At 38.7% G+C, this 21,462-nt stretch overlaps 1 protein-coding gene across 2 annotated transcripts in view; it reads right to left on the bottom strand.

Moving 5' to 3' along the window:
- Positions 1-5,620: 5,620 nt before the first annotated feature.
- Positions 5,621-21,462, bottom strand: part of LOC129764344 (catenin delta-2) — a 100,813-nt gene continuing 84,971 nt past the window's right edge. For both annotated transcript variants that reach the window (XM_055763325.1, XM_055763326.1), the window contains exons 4-5: positions 19,134-19,934; positions 5,621-19,070 (exon numbers count right to left, since the gene is read on the bottom strand). In XM_055763325.1, coding sequence (XP_055619300.1) covers positions 19,063-19,070; positions 19,134-19,934 — 809 coding nt within the window. In that variant the 3' untranslated portion in view covers positions 5,621-19,062. The remainder of the gene's footprint in view (positions 19,071-19,133; positions 19,935-21,462) is intronic.

Consider the following 21,462-nt stretch of genomic DNA (forward strand, 5'->3'; position numbering starts at 1 on the left):
ATACAATATACACCTGCCTCATAACTCTTTTTTACCTAAAAAAAATTAAGCATTGTATGACTGTAAAATCTGGCAATAGCGCAGATATAGCACTCCGTGAGCGTATCGCATGCAGCCGTCATGCTTTCGTTCGTACGAAGCCAACATCGCACAGATGGTTCAAAACTAGTGATGAAACGGATAGTAGTTTGGCCGGACACCAGATACCGGTATCCCGAGAATTCGAAAAACGGTAATTCTCGCGATGTTTCTTTTTCATCGATGAATCTGTATGTTTTCGTGTGCGTTCTCTGTGGAACGCTTGTTTGGTTTTGGTTAAATGGCGATGCACGGAAGATGGCTATAGATGCGATACCACTAAGCAACACCAAACAAGATAAAGCACGACACTTGATACTTGCAAATATTGCCATTTTTGTTGCTTTATAGGCTGCCAAAGGTGTATTGAAGTGGTTAAGGAATGTGGAATAACAGTGGGTGCTGCTAGAATAAATATTCAATCTCATTTGACCGAGTATGAATATGTCAAACGCGAAAAAGACCGCCGGAAGTGCGATGAATACTCAGTGCAATGCATGCATTGAAATAAAGAAATAATTTGCGATATTTGACTAGTTCATGTATTGTTCTCGCAAGGGCAAGAAAGAATCACTGCTTTTAGAACTCCTTCTACAAAGGCAAGGGTCAATGACTTACCCTCTTCAGGCTCACCGAAATTTTCTAATAAAGAGTGATTCATAAAAATTGTTTGCATTTCTGAATAATATCCGAAATGATAAAACACCAAATAAAATGAAGCGGTCTTGGCTTGGAAACAACCCTCTATAATTTTTTGGTAAGCATGAAAAAGCATCTCGTCCTGTTTTTTTACTAGAAAGAGGAGGACACAAACGATTGTAAAACAAAATGATATGCGAATGTCTATAAAAAAGGAAGTTTTTTATGTTTTTTTTCAATGAAATCGGTTCGAGCTCTGTGGACAATCCAATATTTTCCAAATTTTCTGGAAAAAAGCTTCAGCTTGAGCTTGAGCTTGGATAGACTGTACATTTCGTAGTTGCTCTCCGTGATTGACTTGAACCAGCAAAATTGCACAAAGAACACACCGAAGTACGCTTGGGAGGAGCAAATCATTCCCATTGTGCATGTTTCGGTGAATCGAACTTTAAATAGTTAATAACTACGCCGGCTACGTCCTTACAGTCACCAGGGAAAGAGATAGAATGTTAGTTTGATATCGCAGCCCGAAGGCCAGAAGGGCCGCCTCTATAGCGTGGTTCCCTTGCGATTATCAAAAAAAGGATAGTTGTTAGTGGGGGAAGGTAAGAATCAGGAATCACTTTGGTGAGCGATGTGATTAGGAGTTTATCCATTCCTTTCTTTGCATAATAACCATGGATAACAGTTATTACAATCATTCTTTTTAGGGGCTTTGGATCCTCTGCTCTGGTTCTCAATAAATTCAGGTTCTTTTTCGCTACTATAAAGATCTGGCGTTTTTAAATGACTCGACAAAACATGGTCCTAAAAATCTAATGTATTTCGCGTTACGATGATGGAGATTGTTAATGGGGTATCTAAGAAGGTAACCGGAAGAACTCCACTATAGTGGTTGGTATCGGTGGCATATTATGAGACTTTTCGCGCGTAGTACTCTATTGGGATCTCAAATCGTGACGAAGGAAATTTTTATTCGGCTACCTAATAAGGTAACAGAAAAAACTTCTAATAATGAATCGAATCGGTCATATATAGCATGACTTTTCACGTCAAATACTCAATTTTGTTGTCAAATCGCGATGCCGGAGGTAATTGATTGGCTACCTTAAAAGGTAACCGAATATACTTTTCTATGACGTTATATATTGTGTGACTTTTCGCGCGTAGTACTCTATTGCATTTTCAAATCACGACGCCGAAGATTATTAGTGAGCTACCTAAGAATAACCGGAAGAACTTCTTTATAATGAATGCGATATGTTCGAGGGTTTATCATTCCTAGAAGCACACAAGGAGCTAGCTGATAAGGAAACCGAAAGGACTTCTCTATAATGATTCGAGTTGGCAATATATTATGAGACTTTTTGCGCGTAATACTCTATTGAAACTCATCTATAACGAATCGAGTCATGCGATATATTCTATGATTTTTATCGTCCAGTACTCTATTATATTCCTGAAACATGAAACCGGAAATTATCAATGGGCTACCTGAGAAGATGGCCGATGGAAATTCTCTATAAGAGCTCGAATCAAAGTGTTGTGTTTCTCGCAAGTAGTTCTACTATATTCAAAATTCAGAGTGCGAAGCTGAAGATTATAAGCTATCTAAGAACACTTTTAATAGCATAGAAGACACACAATTTCATATAAATACTAACTACAGTCAAACACAAAACATTATTACATCAAATTGAATGATTTTAATTGAAATTACATTTAATTGAAAAACTGTACCTAAAATCTGAGTTCCGTGAGCCTTTAGAAGGAATACACAAATTCACAATTGAATGTATCTTGTAAAAAAAACTATTGTTACATATAGAACAGATAACTGAGACAAACATAGAACACTATTCAAGCTAGTTATAAGACATATACTTAGAACAAACCGGTGAAGAAAATCGATACCTGTCGCGTGTAGAGTCCCTATTAGACACACAAATGCAAAAAAAACGCGCATTCATATTCACATAGGTATATGCATAAAATTTTGTTTGGTCCAGATCCAGAATCCGGAATCAAAATGCATAATTTTAAATCTGTAATGAAACTCCAAAGTTTTAAACCTTTACTATGAAATTAGAAATTTAATTTAGGCTCTACAGTCTCTCTTGGGAATATTCAATTGGGATCCCTAATAAAAAAATTGATATAAATGGATTGTAAACCCAAAATAAAATACGAAATTCATTGAAGTTAAATGAACTAAAAAGCATTGCATACTGGGGAAAGTGGGAAGGGTGGTATTAATCCAGTCACACAAAATGTAGAGACCACTCCCCCATATGTTATAAAGTTATTTCATACACAGCCAAGTATGATACGTATACGGAAACACACGATACGTACACAAAGTCACTAGAATATTTACAACAAACCAAAACCAAAATGGGATGGGATATTGAATGAAGAATCTGTGGACTACCTAAGTGAACGACATCAGACATTGTGTACAACGTTTGAGCAGTAATTTGAATTTTAAACATTACAGAACATAACATTCGTATAACTTGAATGATATCTACGTTTATTTTGTTCACTACTTTCTTTTTCGAGATTTTATTGGATAAACTCCAAAAAGGTTTTTTTTAAAATCAAGGGTTTTCAAAAAAAATCGGAAAAACAAAACCGAATTTTTGGATTTTTTTTGAAAGCTCAAACAGCTTATCTTACGTTGGTTAACAAATAACGAGATTAAAATCACAAGTGATGTTTGGATATGGAAACTGAAGAGCGATCGAAATAACTTACAGAGATGCACATTCAAGAAATGAGAATAAATCAATGATATTAATAAAGTAAACATTTCTGATTGATAGCACGTTATATGAACATAAAACAGTATTTGAGCCCAATGTTTTTTTTTCTCCACTGTTTATAAAAAATGATGAATGTCCACGTGAACAACATCAGGAGGGGTAAAAGAAATGTCCACGCTAGTCCACGGAGAGAGAGAGGAGGAAGGGTTTGTCTAAAATAGTGTTTTTTCTCTCCACGTGGTATGTGGACAGCCCCTATGTTATCGACTCGGGTATCAAATAGGAGCTGAAAAGAAAAGGGACTTCCATGATAATGTGAGAAACTTCTGCGGGCGCTACACAATTCGTCCAACGTTTCACTCGAATGTTGGACTCAAACATTTGACTCGATGAATCGTCAAATGTTGTGACGAATGTGCTGCTACACGGTGAAGTGAATGTTCGATTCAAAGCAATCGGCCCAAACAATCGGCGAGTATTTGGATCGAATGTTTATTGTTGTTATCTACCATCAAAAACGTTAGGAAACTGAATGACGATGCGAGTACTCAAATCGCTGCCGTAGCAATTGTACTGATATCGGGCTGTAAATTAAAAATGCTTCAAATCAACATTATTAGAATGCAATATTTCGCCGAATATTTTGAACTTTGAGAATCAATTTCACAGTTCCTTCACCTAAAACTTGTAAACAAACCAATCTGTCAAAGATAGATTCAGACGAATCGTGTAGCGGTGTATCGAATGTCATCGAGTGTCGAATCAACGAATGACAAAAATCCTTTGACTCGTGCCACTCGCGTTGGAAGGTTATCTACAACGAACGGATTACCTTCCAACACGAATATTCGACACTCGACATTGGTGGTTCGTAGCTCGTCAGTCGACTACACGATGCGTCGAATCATCGAGCGTCCAGCATTCGAGGGTGTTCGTAGCATCGTGTAGCGCTGGCTTTCGCTATCTCGTGTCATTCGCAGCGCGGAATAAAGGGATTGTAATTTTTGAAATATTTCAACTATGAGCGAAACATTTCTCCCAAACAGAGGTGAGTGTCTGTACTGAAAGTTGGCATGTTTGATTTTCACGTTACAGTTTTAAAGTTTTCATTATGCGGCGGTTACATTGGATGTAGTTCTGTGCGAAAATGATGCCGTAAGAATCGTGCGTAATCGAGAGAAGTAAACAACAAGAGGAACCGCGGGTAGGACGGACAGTGGGGGTATAATGGACAGGTGGTTGATTTGTATAGTTACATTATGAATTTCAAATTTCTGTTGATGGAAACCCCTCCTACATGCTATTCTATAATATTTAAACCATCCTATGACAATGAATACTGATCAAAGGTGGAATAGTGAAATAAAAACCGAAAATCAAACATGATTCCGCGTGTGGATGTAATTTTTGCCGCTTCGATATTTAGCATTTTGAGTGGTTTACTTGCAAAATTGAATTCGCTGATGGTTATATTTCGGTTTGTGAGTTAACAGAGAAGCGATATTAGGTATATACGGAAAAGTAAATTCATTCGTAAGTGATAAATTTAAATTGTTGAAATTATTGCACTGGTGGGGTTGAAATGGACAGTCACATTCAAAATCACATCCAATGCATGATGGAAATTGAAGGGAATAAATCTTAACTCTTTTTTATATTGCTTTCTCTTTTTGTTCTATTTCAGCTACTGGACAAACACTGAGAGAGAGCGAAACTATTCCTCTCGCGAACGATAAACTTCTACGCTTCGTATATTATTAACCTGTCCATGTTCCCCCCCCCCACTACATGTCCATCATAAATGGAAATGGAAAAACACATTTTAATAAAACATTTGGCCAATTATTTCGAAAATCAGTATATTGAACTGTAAGAAACTGCTTTTAAGTTTTGGAAAACATGAGTTTCCAAAGATACAATTGAAGTTCTTTTTAACATGTCCGTCTTACCCCCATCTCCCCTACATAGGCTTGTATTGGTGTGGTTACATTGAGCGAACAAAATAGTTTGAGCCAAACATTTCCAACAAACTCGTAAGTAAAATGTGTATATCGAATCAGGTATCCGAAAAAATGCTCATGAATTTCTACCACTGCTCTATAATGGGTACTTTCGGATCAATCAAGGCGAACACAGCCTTGTTTTTGAATATCAATAATTTATTTACTTTTTATTGCATTTAAAAAATTATGTATGCTTATCAGTTTTAAAATATTTTTGTTGCTTTCCTTATTTGTTATACTAATGAATCAAGGTGTATATTTGATAAGAAAAAGGAAAAGATAGTACAATAAAATAATGTAAATATATGAACTAAATAAAGGCATTCTAATAGCAATAGTTTTTTTTCCCGATTCTTTTTTTTTCTCAGTTTTATAATAATAAGTATATATGAATGGAATCCAATTTCAGCTATACTCGTCCTTATTCTCCCCTCTATCCATTAGTCATGGGTCTTTTGTTTTGTCCTGGAATACATACATTTACTTTTTTAATTGTTGTATATACGCGTTTGTGTTTCAGATTAAGTAATTTTAATCATTTTGCCGCTCTCTCGTCAGTATTTCCATGCGGGGGAAACTCATAGTTCCCCACAGCCGTTTCATGCGCTTTGCTTCATTGCTAACCATTTTACCTACGTTTTAACCATGTTTATGCCCATTCCTGTTTCGTCTCTCTCGCTCTCTAATGTCGATAGAATATTTTCGCTTTAGTATAGTTTTGAATAATTATAATAATTGTTTCAGAATACCCAGTGTCCTCCATTTTCAATCATAATAAAGTTTTTGAGCCCCAACGAACGCTTTTTTCTATCATTTCCAGATGGGTGACCGGAATAAATCGCCACAGTAAACAACTGCAACAGAAACAACCGCTTAGAAAAAGTGTAGTAGGCTAGAAATATTTGGCGCGGGAAAAACATCATGTGCCTCACATTTCTATTATAAATTTATTCTCTTGTTCTCGTTTTTCGAAATTTATTCTGAGGACAATGTAATGGGGACGAAGTCCCCATTTGGCGAGGATAAGGAATCGAGGCGGCCCATGCCGCCAAGATGACGCAATCCGAGTCCACCGCCGACCCGCCGTCGGAAGCGGCGGTGTCTCGCACGCAAACCTGGGATCCACTGATTGCCCGGTTAGTTTGAAACATAGGATACGATCCTTTAGCAATGTCCGACCGAGCTCTAGCGAGCGTCGGACGGTATACGTCTGCCCGGGGCGTTACGTTTGCCTGGGGCGATACGTTTGCCCGGTTAATTCTTGTTTTGAAATACAATACCGCGCCACAATATTTATAGCCTACTACACATTTTATAAGCGGTGGTTTCTGTTGCAGTCGTTTTCTGTGGCGATTTATTCCGGGAACCTCCAGATGATACCCGCTTCCGCGTTCGTAGATTATATCCAATATTTCAGAGTTTTTCTCAATTATAACAATTATCCCTCCTCCGTGGGTTAGGAATAAATTTTAAGCAACTTTTGAAATCAGTGGGTGAAACGTAAATCGTGGACTTGCATTGAGGACAACACATACAACCACACCACTTCCCCTTCTTTCCACTTATGGCAAATTATGTCGCATAGCACCACTTCGCATCGAGAAACAAATGGGAACACGTTCCGCAAAATTGTGCTGCTCTCGTCAATTCAATTAAGCCCGTTCGGAACGATTACTAACGGAAATGTTGCATAACACAACACAGGCTGAACGGACCGAAACAGAGATGCATGCGTGACCGATGTCGATGCGCGTTGCAATGTGAAATACACGACACTGTACGAAAATACCTGCTGCTGATATTTTGTTCTGATTTTGTAAATTTTGGATGCAAACTTGTAAATGTTCCTATGTTTTAAACTGCGTTCTTTAAATGCTTTCGTGCTCGTATGATGATGCAATCGTGTTTGTGTGTGTGTGTGAATGTATGTGTGAGTGAAAGTGAATTTGGTGATTTTTTATTTTTTTGTTTTGTAACTTTTATATGATAAAATTGACCATAAAATCATTACTTTTATCCACTTGCCGTTGCGCGCCCTTGGTATGATTAGATATTTAACTTTTTAGTCGTATGTGGTTTGTTTTTAAGGTATTCATCAATTTATTTGAATTTGTTCTAATCTACGATGTTTGCATTAGGGTTAGCTTTTACACGTGTTTTGTTTCCTGGTTAATTTTTAGCTTGCGGAAGATAATTTTTTGAATAATAAGCCCTTCCCGTTTAGCTTTAGTTATGTTTTTTTTTCTCCTCTAGTGCATTGGTAATCGGCTTTCCAACTTATCGCCATTTATCAGTTCTACTGTGTATAATTACATTACATAATTCCTTATGGCCATCGTCGTATCTGAATGATTTGTGTTGTAGGGGTTTTCACCACGCTTTCCGCTAGTAATTTTACACGACCATCGAGTAGAAACGAAGGGCAAATTTATGTTCCTTAAACGCTTTCGTTTTTTTTTGCGTTTTGTCATCCATTCAAAGATATCAGAACAGATTCTTCAATTCAATACACATGTTACTATCGTTTTAAAACCCTACGCGCGCTTGCATCTAATTCGTTTAATTTATCAAAAAAATCGAATTACATAGCGCCTTCAAGTTTACAGTTTTATTAATGGTTTGCCCTAAATAGATCATATGTACTGCCATTACTTAAGATTACCTATACACGGGGGTCTAGTATTTCCATTTTTGTAGTTTCCTATCGTTCATTTAACATGTTCCAAAAAATGTGTGTGTGGCTAATGAATTTTATTTTCATTCTGTATGTGGAGTGGATTTTTCGTTTTCGTCTCTCTTGTTTGAGTATTTGATTAGTCTGATGAGGCTATTTTTGCTATAAACGCACTAATATAGATACACTTACTTAAACCATCGTACTTCGTTTATTTGTTTATTTTACCTTCTGCTCTCTCTCTCTTTCTCTCTAACTTTGCGTGTTGTTCAAACATCAAGATAACGTTCATATGATCGAGTGGAGACATATTTATTATGGTGTGCGGAAATTGTTGATCGTTACAGTAGCGATTAGAACAGAGCAAGACACTTAGGATGAGACGACCGAGTACAGTTTGATAAGAGCACATTTGGGTCTCTTCTGGGCAATGTGTTTGAGTAAAATGCGTGAACAAAAAGTGCATGTTTGAGAGTAAAACGTTGCGCGTCCACCAAGGTGAGTTCGAACTGCTGATGATTCGGCGTATTCCTTTTGAGTTTCCTCGAAATTTCTACTTTTTTGCCTGTTAGGATTTCTTCCCATAGGAACAGAGATGGTAAGTGGACACTGATTTAACACCAACGATAGATTTGGAGGATTTTTTGGTGTACTGAAATTTATTCCGAAGTAACCCAACCATTGGGTGGTAAGCAGTGGCGTAGCGTAACCGGGTGACACCCGTAGCGGGTGTCTTGGGTGTTACCCCCTCCATTGAAACTTCGTTTTCAAGTATTTTGGCGTAACCTAGCTTCGAACGAGCTCCAGCCATTTGCTTCTAAATTCACTCAAACATATTTTCGGCGCTAGTGAGATATGATTAATTCTGCACCGAAAGCGATCATGGCGTTCTAGTTCGCATACTTGTTTATAATGAATTGCTAACTGAGGCAGAGTTCTCTCTTTCGTTCTGATGGACTCGTACCAGGGTCCTGGCATCCTCATCCCAACCAATACAAATTGAGCGTAGGCAGCCTAGAAAGGGCTCACATTGCCAATTCAATCAAGCTGTGAGGTTTCTGACGTTTGAAGATTGTTTCGCAATGTGAGTGTTACTTGGGGTTATATATCGAACTCAAACTTTGTCTTAAACCCATTCTATGATTTGGAAGCGTTTGTAAACCTTGAGCTGTAACACATCCAATGCAATCCAATGATTGACCTTGTCCAGGTTGATTCCAGCGGCCCTGATAATGTCTACGGAATCTTGATATCTCTAGCGAAAGCTCTCTTTCCAAAATTTGGTCGCAGAAAATTTAACAGTTAAGGAATGGACTTTTCAGCCCGCTGTCAAATGCTAACATGTATTGAGCTTGAATAGCTTCAACAATGTTGGCTACTTCCTCAGACGATTTTGACAGTCTTTGTAATTCTCCTCCATTCTTATCCCGGGTCCGGAAGGTCTTTAATACAGCCTTTTGAATGGCTTCCGACTAGACTATTTCTTTCAACGGCAAGAAAAATTATCAGTGCATTGAGTCTGGTCACAACCTTCCCAGAGGTAATCCTTTATCTTAAGATCTACTTCACGTGGTACATCATACCAGAAGTACTGATGACACAGAATTCTGAAAGGAGTTCCCGGCAGGATTATATAAATCTTCATCGTAGGTCGCAAAATTTGGGTTCACAACATTATAATGAGCACATCAGCTTTCATGTCTTTTTCATGTCTAAAATGTTCCACACTGTGAATTTACAAACGAAATAAGCATGTTATCCTCATAAATTCAAAGATCGGTCTTCAAACCCCATGAATACCACTTTTTTGTTGCTTTCTCTACAAAATCTAAACACCTCCGGTTGTCTCTGAAAAGATCGTGAACCGCACTTCATGAAATTTAAACTGTCATTCTCCATTTTAATTAGGGAAATCGTTGCTCAAATCAGCAACCTATTTCCATTCAAAACGGAAAAAAACACGATACATTTTTTTTCAGGAACTTTTCCATAGCGAGTTTGTCACAGAACAATATCAACAATCGCTGACGAGCAACGAAATCTTGAAGATCTTTTGAAACAATATAATATAGTTATCATGATGATAATATAGTTATCATTAGCTTTCAGCTAAGCTAAGATCTACATCTTTTACTTTATACTTTTATAGTTTTTGAACACCACTGATAACTTTAATGTTGGCATCATCCGAATAGTGATCCCCGATTTTTGAAATTAATCGTTCATCAGCTAATCGAATACTTTTCAGCAGTTTGCTATTCGATACGATTAATCGCCCCAAATAATCGATTAATCGATTAATCGTCACACTGAGAGAAATAATTAGTTAGACTAATATTTCTCATCTGCTAGAAAGCCATCTGGAATCAAAAAAGTGTTCATTCCGCATGAAAATCAATTATCATCTTCTACGCTCCCCCAAACTCGCAAGAGAAGCTCAATTCGTGTTGACTGCATTGAGCTCCGTTTACGAGTCTAGGGGAGCGCCAAAGATAGTGATTGAATTTCAGGATAAAACTGCTTTTTTTTTTCTCTGGGTTTGGATCGATTAATCGACGTAAATTATTCGTTCGCTTCGATTATTGGTTGCGAAGTATTCGTTCGATTAATAATCGATTTCTTTAGGAAGTATTCGATTAATCAATTAATCAATTAATATCGGGGATCACTACATCCGAACACATGGGAAGAAATAGCCGGTAGCAGGACCCTAGTGTCACCCCTCTGAGGGTTTGGGATCTTGTTTAATACTGTATTTTGTGAAATGAATGCAACTGCTTTAGAGTTGTATTCACTCTCTAAGTCACTCCTCGGCCAAACATAACGTTTCCTGGCTTTGCGAAGACGATTTCGTAGATGCTGCAGCTTGTTGCTCCACCACGACACCACAGACTATTAGAGCACAGCATCCTCGTCGATGATGCACCTGTTTAGATACTCGTCCCAAAGGACAGCGGAAAACATTAAGTTCAGCAACACAAAACCGCATTAACTAAAACCAAAATCGCAAGGGTCCGAGACGTTCGAGCTGTGGCTTTCGCTAGCGATTTCGAAGGCTTATGATGATGATCGATGTTGGGCATTGACAACGGTGGCTCGAGTAAATCGACATACTTCTCATTGACAAATACCAAATCAAGCAGCCTCCCATTCACGTTAATCAGGTAATTAATTTGATAGAGACCGCAAACTACAACAAACTCTATCAAAGCTACTTGGAGGAAGCATTTACTGGTAACAAAGAATTTATGTTCTCATCATGCATCTAACACAAGTGGCAAAGATTGTAATCCCCTACAACCATACACGTCTTTTATCGCCGACAAGTTCAATTTGTTTCTGAACACACGCAGAATGATTCTCGTATAGAACCGATCCACTGTTGGGTTTGAGGTATACACTGACTTAATACGATGAATTAGCTATACCAGATTTCCAAGAGATCTTTCTTAATGTTTCTAGAGAAAAGTACAACCCTTGAAACCAGCATTGGTTTATTTTCTAGATGTTCCCACGCATACGTTGTTTATGCTTATTCATAATTTCATGCATGACATATCTTCACTGGGTCATGTCAATTCACAACTAATCGATTATAGCTGAACCTTTTCCATTTCACACAAGTGTTGCAACTTAATTAGGGCACTTGCGTTCCCAATCATTTAGCGTTGACTCAATAATCGATATACATGTTGCACCATACTAGAAACGGTCTCATGGCATCGTATTTCATGGAACACCCATCGCGCTAAGCAATTATATTCTTTCGTTCTTTCTATGAGCCATCCGCACACGCCTAGAACATAGCGACAATGCGTTCACGTGTGCATATTGGTATTTGTCATTTCAATTCACTTACTTCTGATTGGATAATCAGTAAATAGTTGTTCCAGGTTTCTCCCACCAATTTAACATGTTGTATTAGAAGTACTAGAATTAAAAACTTTCCTGATTGTAAAAGAACGTGAATAAAAGGATGATGTTGTCAACCATGAAGGAGAGCAAACGTCTCTTTATTTTAAACCAAATGAAAGGAAACAAGTCCTTTAGTTAGTGTTACGTGTTTAATGCAATGTGTTGCGCGTTAATTTAAATACATCGCGAGATATCCCAAACTCATTTGCTACATTCTTTTGTACTCATGAAACAAAAACATCTGAAGCACAATACCAACCGTGCGCGTATAACAGTTGCACAACAAAGCGGCTGTTATACTCTCTTCGGTGGACGAAAAATTGCGACTTCCTTCGGCTCTTATCTCTGAAGCGCTATAGAAGACGATTCCGGTATCGTGCGCGTTATAGTTACGAGTGATTGTAATTCGCGCTTTTTTCGGCGGCTTTTTCTAATGCTCGATGAGAGCGTGCTATTCACGCCATCTTGGAAGAAGCTCCTGGAAGGACCAACTGCGCATTGCAATTTGGCGAAATACGACGCGAGCAACTAGAGGATTGGCGGTGCGACTAGTGGGAAATTGATGACAGCTTGACAGAAGACACCTGGAGAGTACTTGGAAGCCCGATCCATGTACTTATTGTGTTTGTGTGTGCCCAGGAAATGTAGTTATTTTTTAGTTATTAGAAGGTCTAGCATTATTAGCCAAACTTGCTGCAACATTCAATGTCACACACAACATTATATATGCTCTCTCATGCGACAAAACGCACCACGCATGCGAGAAAAGCTCAGTTGAGCGGTAAACAGCACAGCGAAGTTATTGAGAACAAAATCAATCGCTCGCACTATGAACCAGCAAGAGTAGCAGCGGCACGAAGCTGTATTCTATCTTTTAAGGGTACTTGTAGTGATCCCCGATTTTTGAAATTAATCGTTCATCCACTAATCGAATACTTTTAAGCAGTTTCTTATTCGATAAGATTAATCGATCCAAATAATCGATTAATCGATTAATCGTCACACTGAGAGAAATAATTAGTTAGACTAATATTTCTCATTCGTTAGAAAGCCATCTGGAATCAAAAAAGTGTTCATTACGCCTGAAAATCAATTATTATCTTTTACGCTCCCCTAAACTCGTAAACGAAGCTCATCTCGCATCGACGGCATTGAGCTTCTTTTAGGAGTTTAGGAGAGCGTCAAAGATTATGATTGATTTTCAGGATAAAACTGCAGCGGCTGTACGGTTTTTTTGCTCTGGGTTTGGATCGATTAATCGACGTAAATTATTCGTTCGCTTCGATTATTGGTTGTGCAGTATTCGTTCGATTAATAATCGATTTCTATAGGAAGTATTCGATTAATCGATTAATCGAACGATTATCGGGGATCACTAGGTACTTGCTCTGTTACCACCGGCGTGCATAGACGGGTTATAGACGGCGGTCGTCTTTTTCATCCTCCGAGACGGGAGAACGGATCATGTTTGAAGTAAATTAAGGTTATCCAGCACTGCCTCCAGTGCTGGCGGATGCATCAGCCACGGAATTCAATGCGATCGAGATATTGTGGCGGATACAGAATATTCTGGTCCGATTAATCGCTGAAGATTCGCGAGGATTTCGCAAAACGCAAATAAAATATTGAGCTGAAGTGGCTCTTGATGAAAGTGCGTACATTGTTGCTGGTTCTTTTGAAAACAGGCCCCGGCCAAGAGGATATGATCCGCGAGTCAAGATGTGTTGCAAATTTAGCTGTCATTGCCAAACTATCAAACTACTCGGTGAGCTCAAGGCAGATCTATGAAACTAGGTGCGCCCATTCGCTAATCATAATTATCTCGAAACAATCGTCAAATTTGCGAAAAATTAAAGAAGGCAGTTTTACAAATAACATATTGAAAATATCTTAAAATTTGAATGGAGATTCTTAAATTCGATTACTTAAAACACGACGCTTTTTTCATCATTTGGCTATACATTTTACAACACACAACATTTACAAAAACTCCCCAATATGATATAAAATCATCATCAGACACAATTCCAGTTCAATATTACGTAATACTGTATTGCATAGAATACATGTTCGAAACAGAAAAGTAAATTTTAATTCATTATTTTTAATTTTAGAAGTGTGTTAATGTCATCCTGTAAATTCTGTAGAGTGGTTTCCACATTTTGACCCACCAGGTAGTATGTTAAGCGCCTTGATTTACACCAGCTTAAGAGTTTGGCAGTTCTCGCAAGTGACAGTGGTGGAGCATACAGCTCATCAATACATTCCTTAATCTTGTGGAAGAAAATTTATCGCCCACGCGGTGCGCAGTGTAAGAAGTCAAGATGGCAGATACGCGCGGTGCGAAAGAATGTGGTTCGGCTGCTTCCGATAACAAACGTGGATAGAAATAGGGTTGGAAAAAGAAAGCAATCACTGGGTTTTATGGCAAACGCGGTGAGCAGTGCAGAAAAGCACATGGTGAACGGTGGATTTTGATGAGAAAGAAAAAAGAAATAATAGAAAATGAGTGTAAAGACAAGTAAGGCGGTGAAGAAAATAGATGGTGAGAAAGCAGTCGCTTCCGGTGAGAGAACGAAAAAGTGAAAGTAAACATAAGAACAAATAGTGCGGAAAAGAAAGCTGCAGTTTAATGCTGATTATAGGCCAGCGGGGCATCTCGCACAAGTGCAGATGAAATTCCGCAACGAAGGATGATGCAATTTGGAATTTGCTGCTTGTGAGCGATGTAACGAAGGACTTCTCTATAACAAGAAATAAATAGAGACCCTTCGTTATAAGACTCTAAGTTGCTCGATGAGGACCCATGCCAAATGCGAGAAGAGCTTGCTCCAGCACTAGAAGTTACCTGTCAAGTCGTTTCCAAACGATTGCGTGCATTGGAAATGATTCAAAAACACCTAACCTCACTATGATTCGAGCCCAAGAGTCGATTGAGCTTTTTTTTTCGTCTGTGAGCAACAGCTCCTGAGACATAAACGAAGGTAAGGAAATGCCTACGTGAGCATAAGAATGTGGTGGAAAATGAGCGAATCAACGATTCGAGTATGACAGGATTTGGACAGATCAATTTTTCCCATTCCGATTTTCATTTTCTATTATTTGTACCGTGAAGCTCCCCAGTGCAAAATTCCATCCACTTGACATAAAATACTGTTTTTCACACTAGCTACCTTATTTCTTCTGATAAATTATTTTTGTGTATACTTGCAAAACTATAATTGTTTGAAAAATTGGCAGCCAAGTACTATCAGTTAAGCTTAACTATATAACTTTCAGCCAATACTGTTAGTCGATCTGTCATTCACAGTTTTTGTTGTTTTCCTTAGCAAAGTGGCAAAGAGCAAAGCAAAGAGTATTGTCCACAGTTGTTATCAATTTACAAAGTAAACCATTGAAAATCTCCGGAAAGTAGAAAAAAATAACGATACAGGTACGGTGCATTGATTTAATACTTTTTTTATATCTTTCCATTGCAAATTCGATCGGTTATCACCAAAATAAACATGGCTGGAACAAGAACACCCATATTTCTACTTGTTTTTATTCCACCCAACAGATTTCAATTGCTATCATGCGATGAGTAAAACAAACGCCGGTCAGAAACGCATTCAATAGAATAGGCCGAAAATAGCAGACGCTGTGGAAATGGCGAGAACCGGAGTTCCCTTTCGAAAGGCGGCCAAATTGTACGGAATTCCGTATTCAAAACTGCGCGAGAAGGTCTTAGGAAGTATTCCAGATAATGTCCTGGAGAATCAACCGTTCTCGATGCCACAGAAGAACGAATAGTTGAATGGCTTTGGCTAACAGCGAAAGCTGGATTCCACGTGAACACAAAGAGATTACTGTTGAGCGTAGTACATTAAGTGAAGAAATCAGCTCGTTCCAATTCATTTAAAAACGAAATACAGCTCGTAAATGGATCAATAGATTTATCAAGCGGCATCCAGGAATATTAAAATGGGTGCCAAGCGTAATGTCAAAGCATCGTGCAGCTGTTCCCAAGCAACAAGGAGCAGGAGCTGGTTTCACGAAATCCATGAGTATTTCGAGGAAGAAGCGCTTTCCAATGTGTTAAAATTCCCGGAACAGATGTTCAATTTGGATGAAACAGCAGTACGTACAATACATACAAAGAAACTAGTTTTAGCTGGTTCCGGCCAAAAAAACGTCCAGGCAAAGGTAGTTAACATCGGTCGAGAATTATACACTGCACTTTTTTTGTGGAGACGCAGCCGTGCAGTTAGCGGCAACGTTGATGCTATACCCGTACAAATCCAGGATACCAAGAGATCTGGCAGAGATTGGCCGAAAGCTGGGCCGCAACAAGAATGGGATCGGGTTGGATTTCCCAAATTGTTCCTGTTTCTCAAGGATGTCTTTTACCTTTGGCTTGTCCAGCAGAAAATATCGTTCCCTATGACTCTCTTTCAAAATGGACATAAGTCTCATGTCTCTTATGAAATGATGCTGCTATGCATGAAAAAAAAACATAATCCTTGTTTGTCTCCCACAAAATTCCACCCAAATAACTTATAGCTGCTGGACGCCAGCCTTTTCAGACCACTCAAAAGCTGTGGATGGAATGACGAACCTACAATCGACATTGATCAACGGTTTCCGGCGATGTGGACGTTAGATCCTGATGCTGTTAATTACTCAGGTCTTATTGGAAAATCCAGTGAAGCGTCTTCATCACAAGATGCGTTGTCAATAAATAAACGTCATATTACTACTGTAATTCATTCGATTATTGATTTCGACTCATTCACAACATAAAACATTATCAAATCTACTACTCAAAATGATTCATTATTATAACAATTTGATTATTGGAATTAGGAAAATAATGTTTTTGTGTTTTTGCCGGTTGGAATTAGGACCAAAAGTTGCAAAATGTTTTCCATCATTATAGGTGGTATGCATACAACAACACTCTCATCCGTTTGTTTATCAGTAGTGGAACTAATACAACGCAAGTAGATTTGAGAACATTATACACGCGTAAGCAGTAATTTTTAGAGTACACAAACGTTAAATATTGTCTTAACTGAGCGGTATATGGGTACTTCACGGTACTACTTATTTGAAATCGTTACCAATATCATCAATCTCGAAAAGTTTGAGCAATAGTTGTCAACAAAAGTCCTAAGAAGCAGTATATCTTAAGGAGATCGTATCAGATTAACAGAACCTAAGAGATTTCAATTGAATTCTGCTGATTAACTTCTCAGCCTACGATATTTATTGCTGAGTCCTAACGTCTAATAGTATCCAAGTACACCACGAGTGAGACTCGATGTTGTAGGAAGATGTTGTAAGTTAGAAGATTTTAGAATCTATCTAGAATGTAATGAATGTACTTGACTGAATATCAAGTTCGGCTTAACCCTTTATAAGACCGCGGCAACTATATTACCACTTACAAAAAAAAATTTTCGTCGCACTTGGAATATTATTTCAATATTTCACTCAACCAAACACTTTTGAAGGTATCTGGCAATACTCCAATTTTCTTATAACTGCTAAAATGTACAACATGAATTTGAGAATCATTATTATGTAGAGAAGAAAAAAAACTGTAGAAAAATATTGTTTTAATTTTGCATTACCTAAGCCACAATAAGTTGTGCTTACTAGGTAGCGGAAAACAGAGTTTGCCACCATTTTTCTCAACTATTTCAATAGTTTATTTTTCATTAATGGTAAATATGTGTTATTCCTCATGTAAGGATTATATTCTTTGAAATTTGAGTCGATCCCTTGCCTGGTTTCCGCGGCCGTATATAAAGGGGTAACAGAAAGAAAATCCGACTCCACATACAGAAGAGGTACTTCTGTGTGATTGAGTAGAGAAACATGCGTGACGAGTTTCATCGACAACGACTGATTCACAGAGTCACATAAGTTCCCAAGCTCCCTGTAATCACGAAACACCTGCTAATCTTTTCCCGGTATACTTTTACAGAATCCCCATTTACACTTTACACCAATCGCGAATCAGCGTCCTCAAACCAATAAATTTTCACTTTCTCCGCTCAATCTCAGCGGAAAAATCAGTTTATCCACCGCCATCCAAACCAAGAAAGTTTGAAATCCCCCGCGTGAACGTGTAAACGCCGAACCATCAACAGTACGCGAATAACTTTCAGAGTTTGTGCAATTTTTTCTGCTTGTTGAAACCTTCGTCGTATGTGTCCCTCTCGCGTAACGTTTATCTCGGCCCGCGCGGATATCCATCTTCCGCGCACTCGGTAGTCAAACAACAAAAACTAATATTTTCATCTGTACACCGAAATTACACGACAGAGACTGGGGCAGGGAAGGAGGGGGGATGCGGGGGTTAGCAGTTTCATTGTTTCATATGGTTACGACAATGCTGCTGCTAGCGGTGCGTGTGAGGTTGATGAATGTGTGTGTATGAGTGCTGGAAAACTTTAGATTAGATGACTTTCTTGTGTTTTCTTTTGTTTTAGTTTAACAGATTATCATACGATTTGTTTCGTTCTTGTCGTCGGGAAGGTAAATCCTAAACCTGCGCGTGTATGTATGTGTGTGATTTTTGTTTTAGAGTTGCTTGATAAATAGGGGGGCTATATGTGACTGATTTTTCCAGAGCGTGCTGACGAATGTAAATTTTCTGATGGTTAGCCATGTAATATATTACTTTATAAACCTATTCTACGATTTTCTGTCTCGCCATTCCATTTGCGGTTTGCTTTTGATAGTTATTCTCCTTGAGTTTTCGATTGCTTTTGAAAAGCCCTCTATATTTACCACCGATTACCACGATTTGGGTTGGGTTTGCTTCGTCGCCACTAATGATAGACTAAACGAACTCCACCAGGTGGCGTCTGTACCTGCTTTAGTGTTGCAATTGTGTGTTATATGTTTATACCAGCTCTAGTAGCTATTCTATGTGTGTGTGTTGCTGTTTGAGCTACTCCTCCGACTATCCTGACAAATCGGACTCTGCTTGATTGATTCATCTGCCTGTAATATAGAGAAGATTTGTTCAGCAACGATTAGAGTGAATTTTCTCGAAATGTATCTTACCCATTTTGACTGCACCGTCACTCGGTGGTAACGACATGGCTTGGCCGCCGTTATTCGATGCTTGCTGCCTCTTCATCGTTCGGTCCTCGTATCTGGTACCACCTTGGGATGCCATCGGACGGTTCAGAGTGTTGTTTGGTGAATTGGGTGAGTTGTCACTGTAGCTGCCACCGTTACTGCTATTCACGTTCCGCGAGGCAATCGTTTTCGTTACAAAGTCTTGCTCCTTCCAGCCATGCCTCTTGTACATATCCCTCAGCTCCTGATGCTGCCACATGGTGAACAGCAACTGTCCGGCGAATTTAAGTACCCTAGGTGTATACTTTAGCCGCTGTCTCGTCATATTCATCAACCGTTCGACCCCGCCTGCTTCCAGCAACGATCGGGCGAACTCGGCATTCTTTTTGATCACCTCATTAAGCGTGGCAAGCACCGCGGCAATGGTGTCATCCGAAGTGCCCTGATCGCACTGCGGATTTCCGGAGGGTAACTTTTGAACCAAATCCCGCATAGCATACTTTCCAATCAATTCTTTATTTCTTTGGTCAATAGCTAGGTTCCGAAGTGCAGTCGCCACCGCACACACCACCCGGTCCACCTCCATCCGCAGCAGCTCCACCAGTATGGGGAGACCTTTCTCCTTCCGCACGGTGGCACGTATCTCTATGCTTGGCTGCCAGTAGCAGGCCGCCAGGTTCTGCAGTGCCCCAGCTGCCGCCTCCAGCGTTTCGGGATTCGAGCAACTCTGCAGTAAGGCAAGATAGGAATGTACAACGTCGGGCTGCCACAGTTGCTCCGCTCCTGCAAAAGGGAATGTTTGTGGAAATTTAGAAGAATTAGTGCAAGTGACGATGAGAGATGAAAAATCTTAAATTTTTCAATTCAAGACGAAAGAGAATAAAATAGAAATATATCTAGCTAAATTTTAAGATCTAGATTCTAAGTGAAACAGATGTTTCTCGAAGAAACAAGAAATTAAATCAGGATTTAATTCCCGTTTCTCGAAGAATATTATAGTTCAACTCATTGTTCTTGAAGATAGCAAACGGCTTTTACTATAAAAAATCAAAATAGTACACTTTTCATCATTAGAAAAAAAGGTGTACAATCGAATTTTTTTTTTGCTTGGAGGTAAAGTAGTCACCTAGTGGGGACCAAGTGGTCACCCGCCAATATCAAGCTAAATGGGATAGATTTATGCGTTTTTTTGTCCAAACTTATTCAAATCATATTTGTTATAGTAGGTACATGCATGAAATAAGCTTGGCCTATTCACCTAGAATCTCAATTTAAATTTTCTCTTGCATACAAAAGCGTTGTAAGAAACACATAACGTTCCGCATAATGAGGCTTGGTTTAGTTGGAGTGGTATATTTATCCAGTGTCAAAGCCACAAAAGTATCTTCTTCAAGAGCAGAATGTGATAAGGTATATCAGCTTTAGTAAACAGAACATTGTAAGTTGTTATTCACCTATGACCACTTTGCTCCCAAACATGAAAATAATGTCTATGCTAATTAATCACTGAGATTAAACAAAATATCTGTTCACCTCTCCCAGAATATGTGAACAGTCGTCCAAATTGATGAATTGTCCAACATATCAGATTGAATAAACTAAATTTCACGAGGAATATCTTAGATACCATGCGCACAGAACTACGGCCGAATGGCTATCGAGAGAGTAATTTCTGTTTTTATTTATATTTTGACATGCGACAGCTCTGCTGAAGTACAGGGTGACTCAAAAGTCATTAAATTCTTCAAACATAAGGTGACTATCAATACGGCATCTACAGTCAATAACTACCAAACAAGCAGGTGAGCACTTTGCCCCCCATGACCAATTTGCCCCCACTACCCCTACTAGAATTTAATGACACGCTTTCAGCAAAGCTATTGCACTCATTTCTGGTTGGAAAGAACAATAGTTTTCTGATTATAAAAAAACCCAGTGAATTGCTAAACTGAAATACTTTAAGCTTCTGGTAGTCAAATATGGTAGAAAACTTTGATGACGTTTTTCTCAGTTGCCGATTTTGGAACATGGGACAACTATGCGTAGAACATTACTATCGTTCTACGCATAGTTGTCCCATGTTCCAAAATCGGCAACTGAGAAATCTCGTAATAGGGAAATGGAGAAACTAAAATAAAACTGTATGATGTATAGAGCAATTCTAGGCCAAATCGACCAAAAACAGTAAATTTTTACTCGACCCTCTTCTATATCCTATTTTTGGAACTTGGTACTTATGAAGGTGGTGCCGTGCCGGACTTTCTTTCTGAAATTTCAATACTTTGCAAAATCGTAACCGTTTTAGTGAAGT

Source organism: Toxorhynchites rutilus, chromosome 2, assembly GCF_029784135.1.
Source record: "Toxorhynchites rutilus septentrionalis strain SRP chromosome 2, ASM2978413v1, whole genome shotgun sequence".
NCBI lineage: Eukaryota > Metazoa > Arthropoda > Insecta > Diptera > Culicidae > Toxorhynchites > Toxorhynchites rutilus.